An 11,885-nucleotide genomic window follows, 5' to 3' on the forward strand; every position below is an offset into this window, starting at 1 on the left:
CCCCCTGCCACCATCATCCGCCCGCTGCCCGGTTTCCCAGGTGCGCCTTCCAACTTCGACACCACTGCACCACCACCACCGACCCACAACACTCGTTCACCGCACCCGCCTTCACATTTACTCGATTATACATATACGCGCACCGGGCCAGGTCACCTCGACGTCAGCCCTGGAACCGCCGCCGCTGGATTGGTCGACATTCTGACGTTCGCTCTCCTGGAGAGTCGCCTGCACCTAACCTAGTCCCTACCGAACAGCGCCCAACATGCGTCTGTCCCTCTCGAAGTCGCTGCTTGCGCTGGCAGCGACCGCTCTACCTTTTGTCGCCGCCGACGAGCGCCGCATCGAATCGAAGTCGCTCAACCCGTGCATGAGCAACTCTTCTTTCTCGGCAACACTGTTCAATGTTGTATTCACGCCGAACAATAGGAGTCTGGCCTTCAACATCGAAGGAATCTCAAACATCGCAGGAAAAGTCGAGGCTGACCTCGAGCTCCTCGTCTATGGCTACAGCGCCTTGAACCAGGTCCTCGATCCCTGCGGAAACGAGGACCTTTCTGGCATGTGTCCCATGAACGCCGGTCCCCTTACGATCAAGTCGAACTTGGAAATTAGCAAGGACATCATGGGCTCAATTCCAGGAATAGCATACACCGTACCTGACTTGGACGCCGTTGTACGCATCAAGATCAAGGACCAGACAACCCATGTCCAGCTTGCATGCGTCGAAGCTGAGCTTTCCAACGGACACTCTGTCGAGCAAAAGGCTGTTGCTTGGGTAACTGCTGTGATCGCTGGTCTCGGTCTCGTGGCCTCTGCCGTTACCTCTGGATTGGGACATTCGAACACCGCCGCTCACGTTGCCGCTAACGCCATGTCGCTCTTCGGCTACATGCAGGCCCAGGCCTTCATCGGCATGACCGCTGTCCCCTTGCCTCCTATCGTCGCAGCCTGGACACAGAACTTCCAGTGGTCCATGGGTATCATCAGGGTTACATTCCTCCAGAAGCTGGCCACCTGGTACCAGCGCGCCACTGGCGGCACACCGACCACGTACCTGTCTCAGTTGGCGTACATTTCCGTTGAGGTACAGAAGAAGCTGAGGATGAAGCGCGCAGTCGACACAGTCCAGTTCACCACCCGCGCCGTTGCGCGTCTTATAAATCGCAGTAACGCTGCTGCTACAGAAGCTCAGGCTGGCGGTGAGCGCATTGTTCTCCACGGCATCGAGCGTGTTGGCTTCAAGGCCCGCATCGAGACCACCAACATCTTCTTCACCGGCTACACATTCTTCATGATCTTCATTCTGCTCACCGTCATCGGTGTGGTCGCCTTCAAGTTCGTTTGCGAGGGTCTCACCAAGGCTGGCAGGATGAAGGGAGACAAGTTCATCGATTTCCGTAACGGATGGCGCACCGTGCTCAAGGGCATTCTGTTCCGCGTCGTTCTCATCGGCTTCCCCCAGATGATGATGCTTGGATTGTGGGAGCTTACCCGGCGCGACTCCGCCGGAGAGGTTGTTCTGTCGATCCTTACCATGATTACCATGGTCGGTGTGCTAGCATGGGCCTCCTCCAAGGTCGTCCGCATCGCACAGCGTTCGATCGCCATGCACAAAAACCCGGCCTACATCCTCTACTCGGACCCTGTCGCTCTCAACAAGTGGGGTTTCCTGTACGTTCAGTTCAAGGCCGCCGCCTACTGGTTCATCATCCCGTGGCTCGCCTACCTCTTCATTAAGGCTATGTTTGTTGGTCTCTCTCAATCCGCTGGTACTGTTCAGGCTGTCGCACTTGTCATCATTGAGGCTGCTCTCCTCATTGGTGTCTCCGTCCTCCGCCCATGGATGGACAAGAAGACTAACGGGTTCAATATTGCCATCGCTGCTGTCAACTTCCTCAGCGCCATCTTCTTGTTGATGTTCACCGAGGTGTTCAAGCAGCCCGGCATCGTCACCGGAGTCATGGGAGTCATCTTCTTCGTCTTCAACGCCGCCTTCGCGCTGATCCTGCTCCTAATGCTCCTTGTTTCTTCTGGATTCGCCGTCTTCACTAAGAACCCCGACACCCGCTACCAGCCGATGCGCGACGACCGTGGTTCCTTCATCAAGTCGCAGACCCAGCTCACCACTGAGCTTGATGCGCTAGGCGCTACCGCACGTGGTGAGGGCAAGGGTACCCACGGTTCCCGCAGCCGCATCGATGACGACGACGATTACTCTTCGGAGGAGCAGCGCCAGATCGCTGCTAAGGAGGGTGGCTTCAACGAGCACTACGCCGCCGTCCCTCCCCGCAGTCCAGCCAGCACGACGCACGCACAGCACGCCCCACCGTCGTTCTACGACCGCAGCAACGCTAGCCCAGCACCTTCACAGGGGCGAGAGGGCAGCCTGCGAAGCGACGTGCAACACCGGGCGGCAAACAACTCTAGCCCATGGCAACGAGGAGCTGGTTATGACAACCATTGACGCCAGGAGCACGAGGAGCAAGTGGGTAAGATCATAGACATGTATGGTCATGGTGATGGTCGCTCCTCTGTGCAAAAACAGATTTGAAATATTAATGGGAAGCATATCGCGTGTGCACATATCCTGTAACAAATACATAATTCCACGACATGTCTTTGAGCATTGGAATATGGTCACGAACGAAGGCGTTTTTTTGACAGCCCTTTCTTGCCAATTGGAAGAAACTGGCTCGATCTTCACTTCACAGAGGGTTGCAGAGCCCGGTATTTCTTATCTTGTCCTTTCCTATTTCCCTAGTGTTTTGTTGCGAAGTACTCATCCTTTGTCAAACGGCGTATACGGGACGGTCAGCCATTGGTTTATACCAGGCGTGCGCAGCACAGTCAGCTCTAGAGAGCGATAGCGAGTGGAGAATAGCATGCAGAAGTCCTAGCTCAGGCGAGGCATGGAAACTACAGTCAAACGCTAAGCTACCCACAATTGAATTCACCAATCCTGACTGCATTACTTGTGCATCGTGCCACTTGTTAGCTGACAATAGCGGTGGAGTAGCGCTCGTGGTCAGGAGCCTAGCTCGCTGCTCCTTCCTCCCAATATACAGCACTTTGATGTCAAAACATTGTGTCTTGTCACAACGCTGCATCTTCGACACTATCGCCTCCATCTAGGCGGCCAGCCCTGTTTCCACCTGACCTAGATCTTCTAGCAACAGCTGCCGACCGTACTGGGCTCCGCCACCATGCGGAAACTCTAACTTCCCCAGACCAGACCTGCAACAACATTACCTGGGCATCGCGCGACCTTACTGCAAGCTTCCAAGCTCCCGGTTGGCGCGTCGAAAGTCCGAGCGTGAAGACGTCAAGATGCAGCGTTTGCGAAGTATGCCAAGCCATTCGGAGCTGCCGGCTAACTTACTTGACGGGTGGGAAAAGATCTGACCGGAGTGCTGGAGACGAATGCATGACAGAATGTGCATGCAGATTTTCGCAAGAGCAGCGAGAAGAGTCACCTCCTTATCTTCAGTGGGAGTCAGATTTGCTGATATCCTTCTGAGGATCGGAGTGCACGATAACGCGAGCCACAGTCCTCAACACGCCTCTTTTAGGCTCCGGCACGATGGGTATCGGCGACAGCTCTATCGATTTCGATAGCTCCACTCTCAAACATCAGCTGGACTCAACTTCTTGCAACGGCTGATAAACTACGTCACAAAGCATCGATTACACAGACCACGGTCGAGTTATGCCGAAGCTTTGTCAGAGGGGTCTTTTTGTACAGACAGTGGCATGCGTAAAAGCGTGTTGCACACGTCGAATCAGATGCAGCTGTCAGGGTGATTCCAAACGTAGCAGAAGCCAATCAAGTCACGCACGTTGATACGAACGTTGGCAATGATTGGGGACCCGAGGTTAAGGATCCGCTTTTGTTGCATGCCGGCACCAGCGCGACAGCCCGACCAGGAAACTCGAGTGAAAGGGTTCTGGATGCAGGCTTGCGTCCTTTCCGCTCCAAATATGCAGATACCAACCGCAGCCTAATTTCAAGCGCGCAGCCCTGTACCCATGTGTCACCCGCGCGATATTGGCGGGCTTTGACGGAACACAGCCGTCAGTGCTTTAAACAGTCGCTGGCCGTCCGGATCAGTCGAGGCTGCACGCATCACCTTTCCTTCGCGGGCAATCCGCACGCGCCGCTTCTACCAACCGAAGAATGTGTCTTTGCGACTGAGTCGCCCATGCGACCAACGACCCTGGATTCATTGTACCAATATTTGTAACTTTGTTTCTTGACCCTGAACCGTCCCTTGGTTGATGTCGAGACAAAAGGTTCACAGACCACCATCTGACGGTTCTGGCCTTGAAATTATTTTTAAAGGATCTTGTCAAAGTTTCGACTTCTTTTTCAGAACGCTCAAACCGTTTGACTTTCGGCATTGCGTTTCATAGTCAAGGTTACCCTTTCACACACCTTCACGCAGTGACCGCGGAGCTCCTTCTCAAACTCGACCTCCATCACGAGGACACATTTACAGCATGACCATCTTCTACAACCTTACTGTCCCTTCTGAAGGGCGACTGCCAGCTTTGAAAACAGCAAACACTACATCGGCCGGAGAGGCCACACTGCACAATCATCTGGATCTAAGTCGTTGCACGCAAAAATCATTTACCGTGTCGTCAAGGAAGGAATCAACACCAGTGAGCTCACAACCATTTACGACACCACCGGGGTCACCGACGCGCCTGTCAGCCAGGATGGGCAGACATAATAAAGACGCCCCCAGCTGTGCGATAACGCCTCCAGCAACACCAACATCTCCGGCACAGTTCAAGTCCGGATCCACATCCAATGACTGTGGCACACAGACCAGTCTCGCCCGTCAGGCATCGGCGGTGTCTACAGCTTTTGTTCCCCGCTCGCCATCGATACACTCCCACCCTGTGCCGCCTCAACTCTTCGATCACGAGATTCTGGAATACGTGATACTCGTTGACAAGGAGGACAAGAAGCGACCTATTGGCTCAGGCGTGTGGAGTGATGTATACCTGGCGGTTCCAAGCATACCGAAGCCCGTCGATCGGTCTCACTCAATGCTGCCCTCTGCTGCTAAGTCGCTCCCTGTCACTCTAATCAAGTCGAATGATTCGGCCATCGGTTTGTATGCCTTCCCCGCAACACCATCACTGTATGCGATCAAGGCTCCCGCTTCCACCAGCTCGCGCAGAGTTTTAAGGGAGGAAGCAAAGATCTTATCATACTTATCACAATTTCCGGATTCGGACGATCACATCGTACAGTTCTTCGGCCAGGACCTGCGCAACGAAGCACTGGTCTTGAAAGCCATGGATGGCACCCTGGAGGACTGGATTAAGAACAATCTCAACAACTTGTCGGATGACCTTCGCGCAGCGAAACTCGCAGCCGTCTTTCCTCGCATAGGAATTTCCCTCATCCATAGTCTCATGTGGATGCAAGACAAGAATTGTGTTCATGCCGATATCAAACCATCGAACATTCTCACCACGGAGACCCCAATGGACCCCACCTCAGTTCCAGAAACCGTATATTCCGACTTCTCATCGACCATCCTCATCGCTCCGGAAATCGAAGTACACAATGCCTCGCCACTTGGTGCTGGGACCTGGGACTACCTCGATCCCTCTCTCCTACGCAGCACAGACGCCCCAGAGGCCTCCGCTGCCACTGATCTCTGGTCGCTCGCCATCACTCTCCTCTTTCTCATTATTGGCGCGTCGCCTTTCGACGGTTTCAGACACAACAAGTTTCAGCAGCGTGAGATGATCAAGTCTGGCCAGCCGCTACAGTGCTTGGCTTACGACGACATCGGCATTGAGAACGTGCGCAAAATGAAAGACCTCTCCAAAGCCCTTGGACTCGACCTGCACAAGTGGTTCGCGAGAGTGCTGGTCAAGGATGTTAGCAAGCGCATTGATGTGGCTGAGTGGAGGGACGAGCTGGCACGCGTTACTACGAGAGCAGAGTCGATGTAGCCTGATCATGCGTTGCAGAGTCGTGCAACGCGACGGCGATGATTGCAAACATCGTCTTGTATATTGTTTCTTCATATTTCCATTTATGTAATATTGCGGCGCAAGGAGTCCAGAGACGGTATTGGACATTCGCTAGATACCCCGGCGTTGCATTAGATTCGCGGTACCCCAGAGAAGCAGTCTCTTAGAACGAACGGATTCGTTTCACCACCTCAACGTTCCTCTTGGCACCCGTTCCTCTCGTGACTCTTCAGACCTTGCACGACCCACCCACGAACGCCGTGGTCAGTTATCATGTCGGTAGCGCTCGACTCCGATCCAGACTCGCAGTCACAACAAGTCCTGACTCGCAACACCCGCTTTCCACGTGCGCCTTGCTTCCAGACCGTGACTGGCGACTACCGAGATTAGACTCAGCTGTCAGACATTCGTTGGCGAGCCATTAAGCCTCCAGACCCTTCAGCTTTGCTACTACTGCACTTCGCTCGGTCCCCGTTCTCGACTCCGTCAAGGGAAGAGCCGCATCAGCTCGGGTAGCATGTCCTGCAGCCTCACGTTCTGGACGAAGGTGATGGCGGTCCGCAAGTCGCACACCATCGTACCCTCTTCATCACCCGATTGGGTGTGTTCTTAGTCTTGCCCTGCAGGCACCGGACAAGATGCCCTTAATGCATCTAGCAGCTCGTTCCCTGCGAGCCCCGTGCTCAGGCCCTCCACTTTGCTGTGGTTCACACTGCCTTGTCCTCCACCTTTGGCGATGAAACCTTTGGCGATGAGGGACAGGGATGAGCCGCGCCCGGGGATAATGGTGCCGCTGAATTTCTCCACGCTGGCGGAGTAGATGGAGGAGCCGAGATGGCGACGAACGAAGCTCAACTCGCGTTCCCAGTCTTTGCCCAGGCGCTTCGTTCCTTTCTGCAGTGCTTTCTTCGCCCACGACTTGTGGATCGTGAACAGATCCATCCTCCCATTTCTCCAGAGCCGGATGAACTCCTTGCGTCTGTCAAACGCCGTGGGCGACAAGTAGTGCTCCAGTACCGCCGCTAGATACGCCGTCATGAACCGCACCGTCGCAGGCAAGAGGCTCGGCTCGTTCGCGTGCCTTCTATCCTTCCCGCAGTTGCGCTGCGCTCCGTCTTCTCTAGTATTGTACTCAGATCCTGCGTGCTTGTTGAGGGTGTGTGACTTCAAGAGCGCGATGAGGATTGCGAGATTCCAGCGTACAGTATCGTGGTAGCACTGGAACTGCCGCACGGGATCGAGGCGGTAACACCAGACTGCCCTTGCAGCATGTTCACTTTGTACCGAGTCGCCTTTCTTCGCTTTACCATTGTGCGTGTCTATAACTGTGCGATTGCGTAGAAACCAAGCAAGTTCAATGTCGCGCGGTACGTTTCTCAGCTTTGTTTTCTCTGTTTGCTTCAGGATATCGATCAATATAATGTCGGGAAGATGGCCTGCGGAAACACAGCGCAGTTCTTAAGCCAATAGCTCTTCTAAATGCGTCCGATCTTTGGGCGTGAGGACATCGAGCGCAGCGAAACAGTTCGGTGTAAAGGGACTGTCAGGCGAGGTGAGACCGTTGATGGTAGTGACAGCACCAGATTGCGCTAGTGGTGTGAGAGATGGATGGGGGAGGTCGTGCGGCATCTTGTTGACTATGGGCGTTGAGTTAGTTGGGTGGGCGGTGGTGTGTGAGGATGTGGAAGGTGGGTTATTGGAGCAAACGGATGGAGTGCAAGTGAAGGCAGAATTTTGGCTGCAGATCATAATATTGCTGCAGACAGAACGAGATGAAAGCACTGAGTGCGCTGTTCAGGTGCGATGTGTTTGATCTTGAGTGGCTACGTTGCGCAGTCGCGTCTTCGTTGCTGACTACGAAGGTCACTTAATGAGAGCTACTGCACGTCTCGTCTCGAAAAAACAGGAAAGATTCCCATACAGTGCTCAGCGACTAGAAGCGAATGTATGCGAAGATTTAATTTCCGCCCGGCGTATGCGTGACTCAACTCCCGCTGGGCGAATGATTGCCACATAAAGTCTTTCCCGTCTATGCAAATCCATGGCATCGGACGTTCGACTTCCGAGAATTTACGCGTGACTATTCTGCGTTTGGCGGAGCTCTGGGCGTTTGTTTCCTCGTCTTCCCTTTCTCGCTCCCGAAAATCTTCTTCAGCTTGCTTAAGCGTATACAGTGACTATCAGTAGCTGCGCTTTGCGATGCCTGCGACCCGGAATCGATCGACTCGGGATGGGACGGGAACAGAACCCCGTTGACTTTCTCTCGCTCGAGGAGTCCCTTTGCAAAGGCTTTGTCACTGTCATCGTGTCAGCTCAGTTACTACACATGTGGGTGGTTTCTACATACGCTGATCTCTGCCTCCAAAACGGCACACTCGTCTTGTTGGCAAGCTGGGTTTGCGAGTGAGTGTTCAAGGAACTTTGTCTTGTACCGCCAGGATGAGCAGTCAGGGCATCCATAGAATCTACAGGTCCTCCATCAAAGTCTTTGTCAATGTCCATGCCTTCGAAAGCACCTCCACCACGTTTTATTATCCGCAACGAAGCTGGCTTCGATCCAGGAGGTGTATCAGCCGGCGAATCAGGTGGAGTACCGAAAGGTGTGGTTATATGGGAATTGTATCCTGAACCGGGCGCTGAGCATACAGGTGACACACACTCCTTGCCTTCGTGCTTGAAAGCCTCGCTGGTGGGGAAGCGGTAGTTCCATTCGGCTTCTCGCTCTTCCCTGAATGCTTGTTGCGGCATGCGGATACACGCCTGAGTCGCTAAGCTGGGGTAGTATGGTCGCTCCGGCGGCGGTTCTTGACGGGTACAATCGTGATCATCGTACTCGCAATACACATCCACACCATGGCCCGCAGTACTAAGATGATTGTATGAGCTAGGCCATGGACTAGGGGACGGGCTTCGTCCCCAAGAACTAAATTCGGCAGCGTTGACAGTGTGAGGCATTTGGAAAGAATCATCGTCGAAGCGCACTTCCGTGCGTAACTTCGATCCCCGATACTGATGCTGGCGTACCATTGTTAGCTTACGATTGGTGGTCATTCTCTGCTGTATACGCGGGCGTTGCTGTTGCTCGTCTCGCAGAGTGGACGGGGCTGGGACGAGGGAAAGAGTTGTCTTTAAGGCTAGAAGCTCGAAAGGGTATGGACCAGTTGCTGCAGTTGGTGTGGGTGGCGTGCCATAATCTTGGACAGTGCTAATAGTGGACGAAGGGCTCAGAGATTCCGGTACGCCCGGCTGATTCTCCAGCTCAGCAGAAAGCTGGCTAATGGCACTTCGAATAAGCTTATCGGTGGATGGAACTTTAGAGTAAGGTTTGCATGTAAAGTACTGGCATTGTGCGTCAGTCGCTGCCCAGTGATGCCCCTCGGTTGCCAGATTAGGGTGGTGGTGACTTTTGTGTATCGAGAAGCGCAATCTTTACAAACCACGAACAGAGACTTACCGAATCAAGGCGAGAATTATTCGATTGAGCGTGATTTGATGGTGTCCAACCGATGTCTCCTTTGGCCGTCTGCCTTTTGTGTCAGGACCGTGAAGTCAAAGCCATTGCTAGAGTCCGCGGGTTCGGCAACTGCCATGATGAACACTAGATGCAGGATAACTTACTTGTCCGCTCCGTCCTGGTGGTGCCGGAAAGCCAAAGTCCATCCGGTCTCCACGGCCACTGAATATAGGCATCGTCCGTCTAGTATCACCGCCTAAGGTCGTGTGGCGCAGTATTCTGGCCTCGTCGACTTCCGCATTCCAACAGGAGAGAGATTGACAGGCTTTTGTGCGAAAGGGCAGAGTGTTCAAAGGCTCCGCAACCAAGCGAAGTAACTCTGAATGTTGCCACCGTTGGACTCGATAAGCACTCGATGCTGCAGTGTTGAGACCCCGTTGAGGAAATGAGTCGTCCAAACGCTGATAGCTGTGCTCAGATTGCCAGACCATTACGTGGTCGATCTTGCATAGACCACTCAGGCTGCTTCCTTGCTATCGCACGTCTCATGTATTGAGAATGAGTAGCAACAGGGTCCAACCCCTCTTACACCTCGAACATCATTAAAGTCTCGACTCCTCCGCACATATGTCTGCATGGCCCTGCGACGTCAATCGACCATATGATCTATTCTTGCCACCGGGTGTTGCATAGTGTAACTAAATGGCCAATTGATGTCGTCAAGGCCCCTAGAATCTACACGGATGTGTGTACGGGCTGTGCAACATGGAACGACTGTCTGCTCCAAGCCGCCTTTGACTAGCTCCCCTTTGAGCTGAGTGTTGGAAATTGCAAGTTATTGGCCCCTTCGTGTTGTCGAGGTCAACCCTCCGCAAGGGCCGACTGTAACTCATCTTTTTGCCAACCCCACGGGCTGCGCCGATCATACCCAAAACGCTGGGTTACCGAGTAGCAGTGGATAGAATTGTTCGAAGTTGAGACTCAGTAGATGTGCGACTGTTGTCTGGAGGGATCGAGTTGTCATGTAATCAAGAACCTCAGTACTGGAATGCTGCGAGACAGTCAGCAAGTAGTTTTGGAAGGTTGATGAGGGATCACAGCATTTTGCTGCCACAGAACTCGCTTCACTGATGCTTGTACTCCCATTACACGCCATCGATTCAGCCTTGGAGCCCTATATCCAACAACCTCACCGCCGGATCAGCCAAAGGACACCCGCGTCGCACGACCGCTCAGATCACAGCCAAAAGCATGCCTCACATCATCTCCACTTTCTGACACGAGTCAGATCCGTATCTCCAATACTCAGAACGCCGACATGTTTCTGATTCTAACGTCACTTTTACCGCCCGTCCGTGCCTGCACGGGTGCGTTGGTGTCCGACCCCAAGCTGCTGGATGGATACGGCTGGCAGCCTCGCACTCGTAAGAAGGTCGGCGAGGCGCTTGTGCGTGAGATCCACTTCGCGATCCTTCGTGCACATCAGCATCTATTTTCTGCCTACTGCGCCGCACGAAGTCCCCGGTATTGTGAGAGATCGAACCCTTTCGGCGATGAGATGGGGCTATGATACATCTCAAATGGTGACCGTTTCTGTATGAATATTGTAGGGATGTAGCGACGTCGCCGAATCGCAATGGCGATCTGTCCGTGCCGCATCGCGTTCGCAAACCACCCCCTGTCGAACCCCTGTTCACACTTACGGTCCTCCTCCCCAGAAACCCGAAAACGAGGCTGCGGACACGGACAAGGCTGAGCTATGCGCCAGATCTTTTTGCCGTCGTGTTGGATTGCCGCTCAGATGCGCACGAAGGATGCAGGTGACCTCACCATGAGAGTTATTGGGCTCGCAGGGTCTGACACTGGGTTGGGGAAAAGCACTACGTGCTTCGTGCACTGGCGCAGGTGACACGAAGGCCCTCTCATAGACCGGCAGTCCACAGATTAATACAGTTAAAAAATTGCTGTCGAAGCTGTTGGAGACGCGAGAGCCGCGTGAGTAGAGCAATACTGTAGCGTGCTGCACCATCTACCGTTCAGCACAACCACGACGGCGTCGGTGGAAAAATCCCGACCGCGTGAACGCATTGAGAGCCTTGGAGAACCACTTACGCCAGCACGGTCTTCACGGTAACATGCGAAAGCTGCTGGTGTTCGGCGGCAAACGATATACAATAGCGAGACGTGGAGACTGGTGCCGGGAGAAGCGAGGCTGACAAATGACTAGCGAAAATCGTTTCTCTTGCTTGGCTGAGCTGAGCTATCGTGGACTCCGAGAGCACACAATCGACCCCTAACCCTGTCATAATGGGTCAAACTGCAGCATCTCATTTTCCATGTAATTGTTCGCTGGTATGCGTGGAAACAAAGAACAACAAAGAAGCTGCACGTAAAAGGAGGCGCTGCATATGATTTGCGACGATTGCCAGCC

General features: G+C 53.7%; 4 protein-coding genes across 4 annotated transcripts; 2 read left to right on the forward strand and 2 right to left on the reverse strand.

Moving 5' to 3' along the window:
• Positions 1-265: 265 nt before the first annotated feature.
• On the forward strand, positions 266-2,467 carry M421DRAFT_90351 (TRP-domain-containing protein; the record flags this gene model as incomplete). Its single annotated transcript, XM_033597852.1, has 1 exon — positions 266-2,467. The coding sequence occupies one exon, from the start codon at positions 266-268 to the stop codon at positions 2,465-2,467; it is 2,202 nt and encodes a 733-aa protein (XP_033451525.1).
• A 2,255-nt stretch (positions 2,468-4,722) lies between these two features.
• On the forward strand, positions 4,723-5,979 carry M421DRAFT_56597 (kinase-like protein; the record flags this gene model as incomplete). Its single annotated transcript, XM_033595418.1, has 1 exon — positions 4,723-5,979. The coding sequence occupies one exon, from the start codon at positions 4,723-4,725 to the stop codon at positions 5,977-5,979; it is 1,257 nt and encodes a 418-aa protein (XP_033451526.1).
• Positions 5,980-6,609: 630 nt separating this feature from the next.
• Positions 6,610-7,434, reverse strand: M421DRAFT_56642 (uncharacterized protein; the record flags this gene model as incomplete). The annotated part of the gene is made up of 1 exon (XM_033595422.1): positions 6,610-7,434. A coding segment is annotated over one exon (825 nt), but the record flags the coding sequence as incomplete, so codon positions are not given.
• A 480-nt stretch (positions 7,435-7,914) lies between these two features.
• On the reverse strand, positions 7,915-10,063 carry M421DRAFT_342999 (uncharacterized protein). The gene is made up of 4 exons (XM_033589498.1): positions 9,619-10,063; positions 9,455-9,523; positions 8,348-9,339; positions 7,915-8,297 (listed from the first exon to the last, which is right to left on the reverse strand). The coding sequence occupies exons 1-4, from the start codon at positions 9,943-9,945 to the stop codon at positions 8,081-8,083; spliced, it is 1,605 nt and encodes a 534-aa protein (XP_033451528.1). The 5' UTR covers positions 9,946-10,063; the 3' UTR covers positions 7,915-8,080.
• Positions 10,064-11,885: the final 1,822 nt, after the last annotated feature.

The sequence above is a fragment of the Didymella exigua genome (assembly GCF_010094145.1).
Source record: "Didymella exigua CBS 183.55 unplaced genomic scaffold M421scaffold_6, whole genome shotgun sequence".
NCBI classification, from domain to species: domain Eukaryota; kingdom Fungi; phylum Ascomycota; class Dothideomycetes; order Pleosporales; family Didymellaceae; genus Didymella; species Didymella exigua.

Coding starts and splice junctions, on each gene's coding strand:
- M421DRAFT_342999 (XM_033589498.1), bottom strand. CDS start 9,945: ATGGTCTGGCAATCTGAGCACAGCTATCAGCGTTTGGACGACTCATTT. Junction 9,524..9,618: donor CACCAGGACGGAGCGGACAA/GTAAGTTATCCT, acceptor CACAAAAGGCAG/ACGGCCAAAGGAGACATCGG. Junction 9,340..9,454: donor ATAATTCTCGCCTTGATTCG/GTAAGTCTCTGT, acceptor GCACAATGCCAG/TACTTTACATGCAAACCTTA.